Raw genomic sequence first — 16,172 nt, 5'->3', positions numbered from 1 at the left:
GAGTGTTTCAGCTTATGGACTCCTCTGAAGGTTATCTAGCCCACCTGTATAGGTTCGTCCGGCTACATGTGATTGTTTACAGCCTCCCAACCTGAGAGGCATGAGATGTTTTAGACTTACTAAAGGCAAATTCTCTTGGGAAATTGTCAGTATAGTGGGTTGGTTAGAAATTATATTGGTGAAGGGTTTTTTCATTTGTTGTGCCAATAATTGCTGCTAATTCCCCGCCCTGGGTGGGACAAGTGTGTCTCAGGTCAAACCTCTCAGCTGACAGACTAGCTTCTGTGACAGGATTATCCATACTCCTGCCACTATGCACATGATTGTTTACTACCTCTCAACCATAAATAGCACAGAGAGTTTTGGAATATTTTGAAAGTCTTAATTAGCATAGGGCTTTTCTCATTGTTGAGTCAATGATTGCCGCCAGGCCTCCATATCCTTAGGCATCTGGGAATATATTAATCAATGTATTTGGAATATGGAAAAGGAAATACAGTAGTTTTTAAGGTTAGCAATACTAGACTTTTTGAGTTAATGAATTTTCTCTTTTGTAATAGATCACTGTACTTTGTTAAAAATCACTGTGTCCTTGCTATGTAAAAATGTAACTTTATCACTGTCTTAAGACTAGATAAATCTTAAGGAGAGCATTAGTGAAGATTTTCATTTGTTGGGCTGATGTTTGCTGCTAAATCTCCATATTCCCTGTCCTTATAATGAATACAATTAACATATAGGAGAAATAAGTATTAACCTTTAAGCATATAGGAGAAATAAGTATTAACCTTTAAGATTAATCATGTTAACCTTGGGTTAAATAAATTCCTTTCTTGATTGTAACTCACTACACCCTCACCCTATAGGAATGCAAATTTATTTGGAGGGTGGTGCCTGGTTTAAGAAAAAACACCCTTGGAAGAAATAAGTTTTTTGGTTATCAGAAAGAATGGATTATAAAATGTCAGCAGGTCTCATGGCCAGAAGATTATGTAAAATCCCTAAGACCTTTTTATGTGAAGTACCTGATTTTGATAAAGGTCAGGACTGCTGACCCCTGCGTGACTCTGTATTCATCCCTATGTGTAACAAAAGGTATATAAGCAAACCCAAAAATAAAGAAATCAGATCAGTTTCCAGAAAGACTGATTTCCCCCATGTCATTTCTTTCTTGCTCCCTGTTTTTCTGGCTGAATTCCCATCTGGAGCATGGATGCTATTCCATGTAAACCAAGTTATTCAGCATCTTTTTCTCCACTAATTTTCCTACTATACTATCCATTTCTAATTTCTCTATATATCTGTAATTAAATATGTATTTTTCCAAGGACGCCGACTCCATCCCCACCTTCGAATCACCCTGGATCCACCGGGACTGGACCCCAGCAAACAGTAATTTAAAAATCTTCCAACAAACAAAAGTCCAGGACCAGATGGCTTCCCAGGTGAATTCTATCAAAACATTTAGAGAACAGTAACACCTATCCTTTTCAAACTCTTCCAAAAAATTACAGAGGGAGGAACACTCCCAAACTGGTTCTACAAGGCCACTATCACTATGATACTAAAACCAGACAAAGATATCACACACACAAAAAAGTATAGATCAATATCACTGATGAATATAGATGCAAAATTCCCCAACAAAATATTAGCAATCCTAATCCAATAATACATTAGAAGAATCATACATCATGATCAAGTGGGATTTATCCCATGGATGCAAGGATTTTTCAATATATGCAGATCAATCAATGTGATACACCATATTAACAAATTGAAGAATAAAGACCATATGATCATCTCAATAGATGCAGAAAAAGCTTTTGACAAAATTCAGCACCCATTTATAATTTAAAAGAAACAAAAAGCTCTCCAGAAAGTAGGCACAGAGAGAAACTACTTCAACATAATAAAGATCATACATGACAAACCCACAGCAAACATAATTCTCAATGGTGAGAAACTGAAAGCATTTTCTCTAAGATCAGGAACAAGACAACAAAGGCCACTCTCACCACTGTTTTTCAACAAAGTTTTAGAAGTCCTAGCCATGGTGATCAGAGAAGAAAAAGAATAAAAGAAATCCAAATTGGAAAAGAAGTAAAACTATCACTGTTTGCAGATGATATGATTCTATACATAAAAATCTTAAAGATGCCACCAGAAAACAACTAAAGTTAGTTAAAGAATTTAGTAAAGTTGCAGGATACAAAATTAATGCACAGAAATATCTTGCATTCTTATACACTAAAACAATGAAAATCAGAAAGAGAAATTAAGGAAACAATACCATTTACCATCTCAACAAAAAGAATAAAATACCTAGGAATTACCCTACTTAAGGAGGCAAAAGACCTGTACTCATAAAACTATAAAACACTGATGAAAGAAATCAAAGATGACACAAACTGATGGGGAGATATACCAAGTTCTTGGATGGGAAGAATCAGTATTGTCAAAATGACAATACTACCCAAAGCAATCTACAGACTCAATGCAATCTTTATCAAATTACCAATGGCATTTTTCACAGAATCACAACAAAAATTTTTACAATTTATATGGAAATACAAAAGATCCCAAATTGCCCGAGAAACCTTGAGAAATAAAAACGGAGTTGGAGGCATCAGGATACCCAAATTCAGACTATACTACAAAGCTACAGTCATCAAGACAGTATGGTATTGGCACAAAAACAGAAATATAGATCAATGAGACAGGATAGAAATCCAAGAGATTAAACCCACACACCTCTGGTCACCTAATCTAGGACAAAGGAAGCAAGAATATACAGCGGAGAAAAGACACTCTCTTCAATAAGTGGTGCTGGGAAAAGTGGACAGCTAAATGTAAAAGAATGAAATTAGAACTCTCCTTAACACCATACACAAAAATAAAATGGATTAAAGACCCAAATATAAAGCTGGACACTATAAAACTCTTGGAGGAAACATGGGCAGAACACTCTTTGACATAAACCACAGCAAGATCTTTTTTGATCCACCTCCTAGAATAATGAAAATAAAAACAAAAATAAACAAATGGGACCTAATTAAATTGAAAAGCTTTTGCACAGCAAACGAAACCATAAACAAGATGAAAAGAGAACCCTCAGAATGGGAGAAAATATTTGCAAATGAATCAACAGATAAAGGATTAATCTCCAAAATATACAAACAACTCAAGCAGTTCGATATAAAAAAAAAAAAAACAATCCAATCAACAAATGGGGGGATGATCTAAATAGATATTTCTCCAAAGAAGACATACAGATGGCCAAGAGGCACATGAAAAGATGCTCAATGTCACTAATTATTAGAGAAATACAAACCAAAACTACAATGAGGCACCACCACACACCAGTCAGAATGGCCACTATCAAAAGATGTACAAACAATAAATGCTGGAGAGGGTGTGGAGAAAAGAAACCCTCTTATACTATTTGTAGGAATGTAAACTGATATTGCCACTATGGAGAATGGAATGGAGGTTCCTTAAAAAACTAAAAATACAACTACCATATGACCCAGCAATACCATTACTGGGCATATACCCTGAGAAAATCATAATTCAAAAAGACACATATACCCCAATGTTCATAGAAGCACTATTTACAATAGCCAGGACATGGAAATAATGTAAGTGTCCATCCACAGAGGAATGGATAAAGCGGATGTGGTACAAACACACTGTGGAATATTACTCTATCATAAAAAGGAACAAAACTGGGTTACTTGTAGAGGTGTGGATGGACATAGAATCTGTCATACAGAGTGAAGCAAGTCAGAGAAAGAAAAACAAACGAATATTAATCCATGTATGTGGAATCTAGAAAAAAAGTACAGATATGAACCTCGTTCCAGGTCAGGAACAGAGATGCAAGCACTGAGAATGTACATGTGCACGCAGAGGGAGAAGGGGAGGGTGAGAGGTACTGGGAGATTAGGCTTGGCATAGATACACTACCATATGTAAGAGAGATAGCTAGCAGGAACCTGCGGTACTGCTCAGGGAGCTCAGCTCAGTGCTCTGGGATGACCTAGAGCGGTGCAGCAGAGGTGGTGGGAGGGAGGTCCAAGAGGGAGAGGACATATGTATACATCTAGTCGATTCACTTCATTGTACGGTGTAAACTAACACAATATTTAAAGCAACTGTACTCCAATTAAAAAAAAAAAAAGATCCTTAGACCAAAACTTTTAAAAACTGCTAAGATTTAAAATCATCAACCATTATGTAGCATCCTCATTCTCATCAATGCATTTTACTGATGAGAAATTACTTCATCAGGGACTTCCCTGGCAGTCCAGAGGTTAAGATTCCACACTTCATTGGTTCCATCCTGGTCAGGGAACTAAGATTCCACATGCCATGGGCTGTGACCAAGAAAAGAAATGTGTATATGTATATGTATATGTATATATATATATTAATACATATATGTGTAAATATATAATATATACATATATGTGTGTGTATCTTATAGTTCTGACACTATGTAATATAATTTTGCAGTTGAATTTTTAAAATATTTTTTCTCTTTTGTTCTCCATGAACTATCTGACCCTCAACTGTTCTTAGATCTGAACTGTTTCCTGGAAAGCAGGTGTGGGCCTTTGTTGACAAATTATTTCATCTCCTCTGGGTCTTAAATTATTTTTCCTTGCTCTGAAGTGAAAATTCAGTGAGTGTTTCCAGATACTATACTTGGGAGTCATAATTCAGTTTCTCTTAATCTTATGTGAATCCTTCACCCTCAACCTACATTCCTCCTCCAAAGCACTGATACCCTTACTGCCATATTAAATTGGTTTCCTTGGCTCCATTGGCAACTTGCAAAATTCTGGATTTTCTCTGTGATAGGGTAGTGGGTATGGTTTCAATGGCGGGTTTTAAATTGAAAAACTTAACAATTACAATAGCCTAAATTCTTTGAGGATTGATCCTTGTGACAGACATACCAACATGGCTATTTCGATATTTCTGTGATAAATTCTAAATTACTAGGGATTTCTCCCCCTAGTCCTTTAATTGTTAACTGGATCAATTTTTAACAGATCAATTTTTAACTGGATGTGGGCTTCTCAGACTAGCTTTGCTTCAACGATGCTCATTCTTTTTTCTTCTACATCAGGTTCCCCTCTTCCTATTATCCTCTCCACATTTTTTTGGTTCTCTATGGTGTTTAAAAGACCTACTTTAATAGCTTTCATTTCCTTGACACTCATCATTTCTTCTTTATTTGCTGTTAAAGTAATAAGTGCACATTCCGTTGCACTTGCCTGAGAGTCTTGACGGGTCATGGGTTTCCCGCCATCTGGGTTCTAGCTGGCTTGCATTCTCCTTTGATGTTGTAATATTGTTCATTGAACTTGAATGTGAGGTTTATAAGGCTTGTTTGCTTTTTTTTTCCCCCTCCAAGATGTGCACCTTTTTTTTTCTTAAGCCTATTTTTCTGTTTTGTGCTGTTATTTTTAATTGCTTCCGACTGGGAGGTGGGGCTGAGAGTGAGATTGGCTTGACTCTGGCTCTCTTCGCTATTAGTCACACTTCCCTCAGAAGCCCCACACACGCTTTCTCTCTAGCTTTTGATAGATCACTTTTGAAAGGCCGTTGATTCCTGGCGTAAATGGCGTTCCGAGGAAGATGGGCTCGGGGTAGGGATGCTCAGGAATCCAGTTCTGTACAGTCATGAGCCTGGCCATCTGGAAGTCTCTTCTTGCTCAATGAAATGGAGTAAACATTGTCCATTATGAAATCTACCACGCAGGCTGCCAGGGACGAATGGGATCCCACCCAAAGCCAATCGCGGCTCTGACAGGGAAATTGGCTAGCACTGCCTGAGACTACTCCAGCCTCCCCCGTCCCTGATGTCACAATTCAGAGGCTGCTGCCTGCCTAGGAGGTTGTAGAAAGCTCTGTAGGTTCTCTCTGTGTGTCCCACAGGGCTCCTCGCGCCAGATCCCTGTCTGATGGCTTTTATGAAAAAATACCTCCTCCCCATTCTGGGGATCTTCTTGGCCTACTACTACTATTCTGCGAATGAGGAATTCAGACCAGGTAAGAACCAATGTGTTTAATTTTGGAGGAAAAGATTTTAAAACCCAGGGATGGCTGGAGGAATCGATTTTAACACCCAGGGATGGCTGGAATGTTTCTGAGGATCAGAAGGAGTTCTTGATCCCCAGAGTTGCTGGACAAGACGGGACCCTGAGGTAAGACTGTGCTTCTGTTTATGGGGTGTGAGGAGGTTAAAAGATTGCTAAATAATCCATGTTTTATTTGGCACATTAAATTGAAAGCAATTTCAGATCTCCTGCAAAAAAAAAAAAGAAAAAGAAAATGAGGGTAATTCCAAAATTCACAACTTCACCAGATAATTGAGCTCTGTGAAGGGGTGGATAAGTGGGAAATAAGAAGGAATTCTAGAGTTGATGACTAAATAGAAGTGAGAGAAAATCCCTGGAATCTCTATGAGCACATGTGTTTTGATGACTTTTTGAATTTTATTTCAGTTGAGCAATCTGATGAGTCCAGAAACGTCTGGAACTCCAGTGTTGTAGCTAAACTCTCTGTCCATAGGGGTTTTCAAAAAGGGCAGCAGGGAGACTTGCTTTTGAACCACCAAAGCAAATTCCCATTTCAGAAAATGTTTACGAAAGACGGGTCTGTCCCTTCACTGATTTATGCAGCTTGGGATGAGTTGATATGGGCTCATAACCTTCAGACACTGAGATAAAGCTCTCCACCTCTAGAGTGGGAGGAGGAATGTTGCTGCCATGTGTGGTCCTCACTTCCTTTTGGGGTTTCCCAGAGATGCTTCGAGGAAAGAGAGTGATTGTCACGGGGGCCAGCAAGGGAATTGGAAGAGAAATGGCCTATCACCTGGCAAGGATGGGAGCTCACGTGGTAGTGACAGCGAGGTCAGAAGAAAGTCTAAAGAAGGTGAGGGTCCTGTGCCCACAGCCGTATGTACCTCATGTGCCCAGATGTATTCCTTTATATGCTTGCATATACATGCCAACGCATAGAACTGGCACACTCAGACACAGATACACACACAGAGGATTCAAACACCTGCAGGAATACCAAAGTATGCTTGTAAGTGTTCCTTCTCATGCATACATATCTAGACACAAAGTTCTTGGGCTCTGTATGCTCACAGACACGCCCATTCACACACATTGACACATGGAGTTACAGACATATAGCCATGTACTCAGATACCAACATTCCAGTACCTACTCAAGAATTCACATTCTGGTCACCATGCAGACGAATGCCCTCTTATATACTCAGATTCACAAACCTAAGGATACACAAATATGCACAAACCTAAGGCTACCCACATGGAAACTAGCACCCATATCAATCATGTGTTCAGAACCATCTGTTCACAGAGACTCATGAGCACAAACCGTGGACTTAAACTCCAGTACCGCGATTTATCCATCTGTAACCCAACCTTGTTCCAGACAGTATTTCAAACAGAGGACAAATGCTGCGTCCGTTGCCTTTAATGACACACATGTACACACACTTTTCAGGGCTGTGAGCAACCTCTCATTTAAGCCCCCATTATGCCAGAGACTGCCCGCCCCAAAGGTCTGCAGCCAAGACCGACGCCAATTGCCACTATGCCCCTGCAGGTGGTATCCCGCTGCCTGGAGCTGGGGGCGGCCTCAGCACACTACGTGGCAGGCACCATGGAGAACATGACCTTCGCAGAACAATTTGTTGCCAAAGCTGGAGAGCTCGTGGGTGAGACAGCGTCTCCTCTCTCCTCTTCTGGACTTTGTCCTAGGGGTCACCAGGGAGCTTTTGAGACAGGGGCAGGGGGGCGGGTTATCAACCTCAGATGGTTTCTCTCACCACAGCTGTCTCTTGCAGGGGGACTTGACATGCTCATTCTCAACCACATCAACTATACACCTTTGAGGGTGTTTAGCAACGACATCCATCTCTTGCGCAGAAGCCTAGAGGTCAACCTCCTGAGTTACGTGGTCCTGAGCACGGCCGCCTTGCCCATGCTGAAGCAGACCAACGGGAGCATTGTGGTCGTCTCCTCCGTAGCTGGTGAGTGTGCCAGGGGCTGGTGCGCAGGGCAGGAGCGGCGCGAGTGCCAGGGATGGTGGCGTTGAGGGCTCTGCCGTGAACATGCATTTTGCCCATTTGCATGCCGAGAAGGAACACAACAGAAACCAGAAGTTGAAATGCTTAAGCTGATACTAAACAAAAGCTGATTAACAGCTCGCCCATATGTGTGGACCGGCAGATATGTGAATAAGAGCCTTGGGTAAGGAAACTCACTGAGGAGAGTGCATGCCGAGAAACAGGGACAGTGTTTGGAACAAGGGAGACGAGAGAGATGAGGACTTGTTCAGAGTGGGTAGACTACCGAGTTCCTGGAAGTAACAGAGAGAGAGCAGCAGTTCAGAGGGCTTCCCTGCACTCGCCACGTGGTTTGTGATCAACAAGCTGGAGTCCAAAGGGTCATCGAAAGGCTGCCGCCTGTCCTGAGTCTCAGAGAGAGACTTGGTCATCGTAAAGATTTTGCTTCTTCCATGACCCAGAGCTATAGGTTGGTGAAGTTAGTTGGTGCAAAGGGAGAACTGAGAGGTGAAATATTTTAACAACACACAGTTGACTGGTAAGTGGGTTAAGCCAAGGCAAACTGAACAATGAAAACAAATAAGCCATATTATAACAGACCTGCCCATATCGGGGGTGTTCTCCAAAATCTGAACTTGCTGCATCAAAAGTTCTTTTTAATCCACGAACAGGGTAGAGAACAAGTGTGTCCAGAGAAATATTCAGAAAGAGAACGCTGCAAAATCAAGAGAGGCCCCCTGTGCTTTTGATGGTGACAGCATTTGAAGGGATCACCAGGGAAAAGCCAGAGTTTCCAACTTTGGGGTTCCCTAGGCCCATTTCATTAGGGGTCCAGTAGAGAATTGCCACACATATTTGCTGATTAGTCAGTGAGAGGGACGTGGCTGGAAGACGCAAACACCAGGATCAAAATTAGCCATCTGCATGTGGCTCCTAGCAATGTGAAAACAAATCACCTAGAAGCTTCGTAATTTCTTGAGTAGTTCACAAACATGCGATATTATTGTGACTCAGAACACCATCTATATTGTAAACAGTCCCACTTCCTGGACAGATGGGAAAGGCCTGCATAGTGATAGGATAAAAGGGCAGTGTGTCTGTGCTACCCGCCAAACAGAGTGATTGATATGCATCCCTGTGCTTCCTGGACAACACAGACTCCCCCACCCCTCCCCAGACACAGCCTCTCTCTGCGCTGAAAGGAAGGGAGAGCATCTGGATGCATACTGAGTGAGAGGGTGCTGGGCACATCCCCAACCCCTCCTCGGGCATCGGCCAAAACCCACGGGTCGGTCATGGTGTAGGTGGCTTTTATGATCTCGGTTGATTGATACAGCCACTCTGAGCATAGGGTATGCTTTTATCTGGTGAGTTTAACTCTGTGTAAGATGCACGCGGCCGAAATAGTCTCGGAAGGAACAGAATTAGCACAGCAGACTGGGGACATGATGAAATTCTGATAACCTCTGTTTCTGCATATCTTCTCCGATGACTAAATGTCACCTTGTCACCTCTGTGGACTCTGGGAAGCAGAAACCTAGCTGGACTGCTGTCCTTCGTGTCTGTTGTTTGTATAGCCAAGAATCCAGCCTGTTTGTTTTGAAGAATGTCTGAATCTGCAAAGTGCAAGCACTTTCCTTTCGCACCCTAATTGAAGAACTTCTCTGCTCTAGACTATATTCTTTTTTTTTTTTTAATGGAAGTTTTGTTGATTTACATAGGCTATGTTCTTTCAGAGAGTCAGCAAATGTGTTCTTAATCCTTCCTCCTTAAAATCTGAATCCCACAAACAGGGCGATGCAAAACCTCAGATTAAACCTAAGGTCAGCCAAAGAGCATTGGGATGGCTTTTTAATCATTCTTTCCAGGGACTGCATTAAGTGGTTTATTGAATTGCAGTAATCAGCAATTGTTTTTCTCTCCAGTGCATTTTCATGTATTGCATTACATAGAAATCCTACACTTTTGATATGTTCTCTAAAATGCTGGCTACTTCTTTAGCATCATCAGAGACAGTACTGTCGCCTCTGGGAAGGTCTTTACTGTCCACATCTATCTACCACTCAACACCATTTCTGGCACCTACTGCTCAAGTTTCTATGTATGTGTAACATCTAGTTACATTGCCTAGTCTTTCACTTTTCACCACGTGCTAGTTTGAGTATATGTCAAACAAGTGTCATAAAAACCCAAATTTACAATGGCTTAAACATATCTAAATTTATTTTTCTATCATGGAACGGCCTGGGGAAGAATTTAGAGCTGCAAGAGAAGCTCTATCCGTGGAATCATCTGGGAACTTTCTATCCCAAAACCAGCATCCCTGGGCATTATTATCCTCACCTATATGTCCAAAATGGCTCATTATCATGTCAGAATTCTAGCTAGAGAAAATGAAGAAAGAAGAACACTTTCAAGGAAGAAGAACTTGAATGTCACACACTTCTGCTATAGCTAATTGCAGTTATGGTCTTTATTCAGGATGGACTTGTGTCCAGCTGAAAATCAGGGGTTCTATTTCTATAAGACACTGATGTCGGCAAACAACAGTCTCCCCTACATCACCCATCCATGTAAGACTAGAGGTGGTGTTCCCTCTAGGACACCCCACACGTGTACCTCACACCATACACACACATTCTGGGACCCAATCTCTATCACATCCAAGATCCATCATGAAGTCAAAAAGATCAGGCAGTGAAGCAGGGAACAGTGGGGTAGGATAAAGAACGAAAGAAAATACCTGGATGGTATTTGTGAAACAAACTGAGACAGGGAGATTAATACTCCAATATGACTGGGGGGAAAAAAATCACTGAATTAGGCAGAGAACATTTGAAAACATCTGGAGAAAGCTTATCAGCCATGAGTCAAAAAGGTTATCTTAGGTTCAATTTTAGAAAAGTAAAAGTCGTTCCATTTCTGAGTCCCCTGATTCTGTGAACCCCATAACTAAGGCACTTACACACACGACAGCTGGAATCCAGCATCTGAGACTGCTTCTCTGCCCTTCCTTTATGCCCCATCAAGGGAATCATGGACAAACCACTGCCCGCCCCCCCACCCTGGCTTTCCCCTGAGGATCCATTTACCATCACCTCCTGTAAAGACTTTTCAGTCTTCACCAGATTCCTTTCAACGTTTCCTCTTTATTCTTACCTACTTCATGCTAAGCTACCTTTAGAAATCTTACTTCCTCTCTATTTTTTGGCTTCATTGGTGATACAAATATTAGCAATAATTAGAGTACAAATGTTAACTGCATTGGACCAGTATAAGGGTAGGGATCGTGATTCTTCTATAGCAAGAAAAATCTAAGGCCTATTCTGAAATGAAACTAGACAAAATAAAACACGGGGCTTCTTCAGATATTCAAAATGAAAAACACATCAAAGGGAGTAAAAGAACCTTGTCAATAATCTCTGAGTGCTCAGATCTCTCTTTGGAAGTTCCATAAAATATCTCCAGTTACCTATTCATTATTCTCCAAGTAAATCTTTTTAAAAGATCAGCTTCCCGTATATTTTCTAAGTATTATTCAAGGGTGTTCCTTTCCCTGTTTACTCATTCCCAGTCTTGTTTCCCACTATTTTTTATACATATGTGTAGTATTTCAATCACATTATAGCTGACTAGCCAGAGGCAAATAGCCTGTAAGACAGTGCTTTCCTGGGAAAACTCAAACCAGTGCATGAATTCATTTGTTGGACTTTAACCCATTTGTCAGTTGTGGACTGGCTGTGTGTTCTAAACCTATTTAAAGAATTCTACATTAAAAGAAGAAAAAGAAACAGGTTTCTCAATTGATCAGCTAACAGGATTTGGATTACGCGAAATTCCGCTTTGCATAAAGACAAGAATGTACAGCTGTTAATCTTAGAGCCTTCAGCTGTGACATCCATTTGTTCCTGAAATATAGGCTCATTTTTAATGTACGGATATGACTTGAGGGGAAGCGAGGAGGGTGGCAACCAAGATCTAGGATGCAAAGGAGCCTAGCAAATACAGTAAAATGAGGTAATTTATCCCTCGCCCAATTGCCTTACTTTTTCTAAGAAAGATGAATCTTTACCCTTAAATCTGATTACCGCAGAAATAATTTTCAGGGCGCACAATTGCCAAGGTGAGTGGATGTATTTCTACGTAGAGATGTAGGTATTTACGTGATGAGGGGAATGCTGCAGGTCTGAACAGTGTTGAGGGGCGTGGGGAGAAACACCAGGGAGGCGCGCGTGTGTGTGTGTGTGTGTGTGTGTGTGTGTGTGTGTGTGTGTGTGTGTGTGTGTAGGTTTGTCCTCTACAGGGCCTGGGAGACAACCTAAAGGAGTTCAGAGGAAGAACCAACCACCTGCACGTAAAAACTGCAGGAGTCATTACTGCCTAAATCCAAGAGACTGTGCTCAGACAGCATCCGGAGGACTCAAACAGCTTGGCACACTGGAACTGGAGCTCAGTGTCGCGTCTGCTGCCCGAGAGCGGCAAGGGGAGACTTTAAAGTGGGGGAGAAGACTTGCTGCTGTGACCGCGACAACTTAGTGTAGGTTGGAAACAATGCTATTAGTGCAGGTTGAAAACATAATGCTATTTATGTGACCATTACTCCTTGGTTACTCCCTTGAAAGGGGTGGGTTGGAAAAAGTTAAGTAGTCATGGCTCCTTAACCCTGCTAGACCATTATTTTCATTCAAGTACTGTTCCTGACGAAAATAGCAGAGTTCTACCATCATCCATGCCTTTATGTCCATTCACCAAAGAGTTTGGAAAGGCTTATAACAAATACACTTTATTTGGAAATACCCGAGTAAAAAATGAGGTTTTAAGAGAAGAATATAAAAATGCCAAAATTAGACTTAACATAGATGCTGTGCTTAAGTTTCTAAATTGACTCTTGGGTTTCTTGACAAAAAAAGGAATAAAACAGAATCGATGATAGACAAGATTATATTCAAAAGAAGGAAGCAATCATAGGGAGCAAATTCTGAAATAAACCTCTCATAAAAGATTACAAATTAAAGGCACAAAATAATGGAACTAATGATGGCCCTAATACTTTTTAAAAATGTTTCTGTGATTATAAAAGCTACACATATACACACACAGAGTATGAAAATTGGAAAAAATGAAAAGAAGCACAAAGCTGAGAATAAAACTCCTCCATATTTTGAAGAATTTACTTCTAGATACATATAAATACAGAACAATTATTCTTATGGAACCAAACTCAGGTAGGAGATCAAACCAGTCAATCCAAAAGGAAATCAACCCTGAATATTCATTGGAAGGACTGATGCTGAAGCTGAAGCTCCAATACTTTGGCCACCTGATTCAAAGAGCTGACTCATTGGAAAAGACCCTGATGTTGGGAGAGACTGAAGGCAGGAGAAGAAGGGGATGACAGAGGACAAGATGGTTGGATGGCAACACCAATTCAATGGACATGAATCTGAGCAAGTTCCAGGAGACGGTGAAGGAAGGGAAGCCTGGCGTGCTGCAGTCCATGGGCTCGCAAAGAGTCAGACATGAGCAAGCGACTGAACAACAGCAACAACAAACTCAAGTCTCTCCCTGTTTCGCAGCAAAGCCCATCTGCGGACACCAGGGTATGGTGAAGGAATGTACAGCGTTTATTGCAGGGCACCAAGCAAAAAGAACCTGCAGCCCATGCTCAAAAGACTCAGACTCTTCATTGACTTTAGACAAGGGTTTTTTAAGACAGTGTTGCGGACACTGTCATAGGATTAGCTTGAGGACCTTCTTCTGACTGGTTGATGGTGAGGTAACAGGGTGATGTTTCTGGGATCTCAATCATCACCCTTCTAGTTTCAACAGTCTGGGTCTATGCGCTTGTGATCAGCATGTAGTCATCATCCTCTACCTGAGTTGGGGAAGGGGCTGGGGGGGCATAGTTTCTGCAGAACAAATCAAAGATAAGCATCAGATTATAACTTATATCCCTTTAGGAGGATATAGGAGTCCTGTGACTCTTGTCCTAATCATTAGCTACTTGAGTTTGTTCTTTGAAACTTGGAGAAGGCCTAAGAGACAAAAGCCTTTTTTTCTACAGATAAGAAATAGAGGACATGGAAGGCCCCTACAGAACCCAGGACTGCCCCACAGGGCCCTACTTGGTTTCAATCTCCCCTTTCCTTTGATACTCCTCAATCCTGAGGGAAACTACGGTGGGACAAGAAAGGGAATAAAGTTTTGAATAGAAAGGTTAATCATAAGCTCAGCAGGGGAACTCTGTTTTAGGAGGACTTGGCTGTAGTTACTCTCAATGAATTTTTAAAACCCTAAAACAAGAATCTTGCGCATAAATCTATGACTTGGTTGAGTATTTCCTTGATAAATTTTTAGTACTAGATTTACTGGGTGAAATGATGGAACTGATTCTAAGGCTATTGGTATATATTTCCAAATTGCTTTATATAAAAGCGAAAAATAAAAGACCTGACTTTTTAAATACACAAAAATGAAAACCCATTTAAATGAATATGAACATCATGTTCCATTCCCACCTTGAGTATATATATGAGTGCTCATCTCACACCTGCTTTGGAGAGTTAACCAAGTTTTCAGCAACTGACAGTTCTGTAAGTAAAGGAACAAGGCATTCAGTGGTTACAATTTGAATTTCTTTGTTTACTTGTGGAATGAAATGTGAGGTCCCTGTCCCCTTGAGAGCAGTAGCATTCTATTTTTGGTTATACTTATTTCCTTATTTCCTACAACAGCACCTGGCCTGTGGTGGATATTTCATAAAAGTCAGGTAATTAATGACTGAATTCCATGTTCATGTGTTTATAGGTCATCTATATTTTCTATTCTGTGAGCTGGTTTTCCATGTCATTGCCTGTTAAGATATTAACAAAACTTTTCTAACAGTAAATACAGTGAATCAATGTTGCATGCAGCTTCATGCTGCCAAGTCTGACAAAGGTATATCGCTGAAACAACTTTAATGTTATAAAGTGAAAGGTGAATTTGACCTGGTGACATTAGATAGCTTTAGATGGTTGAGCTTGACCCAGGGAGGTTTCTTCTTGAAAAAAGCTTTGATTTTAAACAGAAGAAATCTACTCAAAGCTACTTCAAAATGAGGAATGGCTGAGGAGAGAGAGATTAACGCTACACCTGAGAAATGTACGCTACAGGTAAACTTGCATAAATGCTTCCCAAGTGTGTCGATTCAGTTATCAAAGAATATGAATGGTGGGCCCACGCTGAGCCAGGCATAGCTGCGGATGCTGGGGCTGTAGCCATGAGCAAGAGAGGAAGGCAAGGCACCTACGACCGGAAGCCCACATCCCGGTGCAAGCGATCCTCACTGCATTCTTCATCCAAAAGAAACCTGAATACCCACCACTAGGACCAGGTTCCTAAATGGAAGTGAAATACCATGTAAATTTTTATGAGTATTGACTGTAAGAATCATATGTTCCCGAAACAGTATGTGTCGTGTGAGTTGCCCTGTGCTTAAAGAAAGGGGCTTTCACCTTTCACTTGATTCACTTTGGAGCTGCTTATTGTACAAGCTGGATATGAATTTTGTTAGAATAATTTTTTTTAAGAAAAGTAAGGGAGAGGATTCCGTACAACAAGCAAAAGCGAAATGTTTCACCTCTGAGGATGGCGAACTTTAGGAGGACAGAGATTGTGCTCCATCTCACAAGTAAACAAATAAATTCAAATGACTGAAACTACTGAAACACCGAATCCCATGAAGAAGTGGAGGTGTCTTTCTTGTTTAGCTGGGTTTTTGTTTGCCTACAACGCTCTCAACTGTTGCAGACTATATTTAACTCTACAAAGTGGGTATGAGATGGGCACTGTTACTGGTTTTCACTATTGATCTTTAAAAGTCTTGTCCTTCAGTTTTCATTGTACCTAAAGCAATTTGGCAATGTGTATTCTATACGTAGAATATGAACATTCTGTAGTCAGTATGTAGCCTTGAATTTTCTCATCATTTTGTTAATGAGCTCGGGTTCGGCTAGCTTGCTGCTCAAAAGCCAATAATTTTGGCTCAAAAGAGGCAAGTGTCAGTAGAAAGGGAA

General features: G+C 40.9%; 2 protein-coding genes across 6 annotated transcripts in view; one reads left to right on the top strand and one right to left on the bottom strand.

Annotated features, from left to right (window-relative positions):
• The window catches only part of LAMB3 (laminin subunit beta 3), a 191,557-nt gene that overhangs the window by 103,538 nt on the left and 71,847 nt on the right, over window positions 1-16,172 (bottom strand). The gene's annotated exons all lie outside the window — the stretch shown is intronic.
• Window positions 5,881-16,172, top strand: part of HSD11B1 (hydroxysteroid 11-beta dehydrogenase 1) — a 38,069-nt gene continuing 27,777 nt past the window's right edge. The window contains exons 1-4 of one of the 2 annotated variants that reach the window (XM_042256850.2): window positions 5,881-6,063; window positions 6,818-6,948; window positions 7,653-7,764; window positions 7,894-8,079. In XM_042256850.2, coding sequence (XP_042112784.1) covers window positions 5,976-6,063; window positions 6,818-6,948; window positions 7,653-7,764; window positions 7,894-8,079 — 517 coding nt within the window. In that variant the 5' untranslated portion in view covers window positions 5,881-5,975. 2 annotated transcript variants of the gene reach the window in all.

Source organism: Ovis aries, chromosome 12 (genome assembly GCF_016772045.2).
Source record: "Ovis aries strain OAR_USU_Benz2616 breed Rambouillet chromosome 12, ARS-UI_Ramb_v3.0, whole genome shotgun sequence".
Taxonomy (NCBI): domain Eukaryota; kingdom Metazoa; phylum Chordata; class Mammalia; order Artiodactyla; family Bovidae; genus Ovis; species Ovis aries.
Note: the sequence above shows the minus strand (reverse complement) of the source record. Positions and strands in the feature narration are given on the sequence as shown.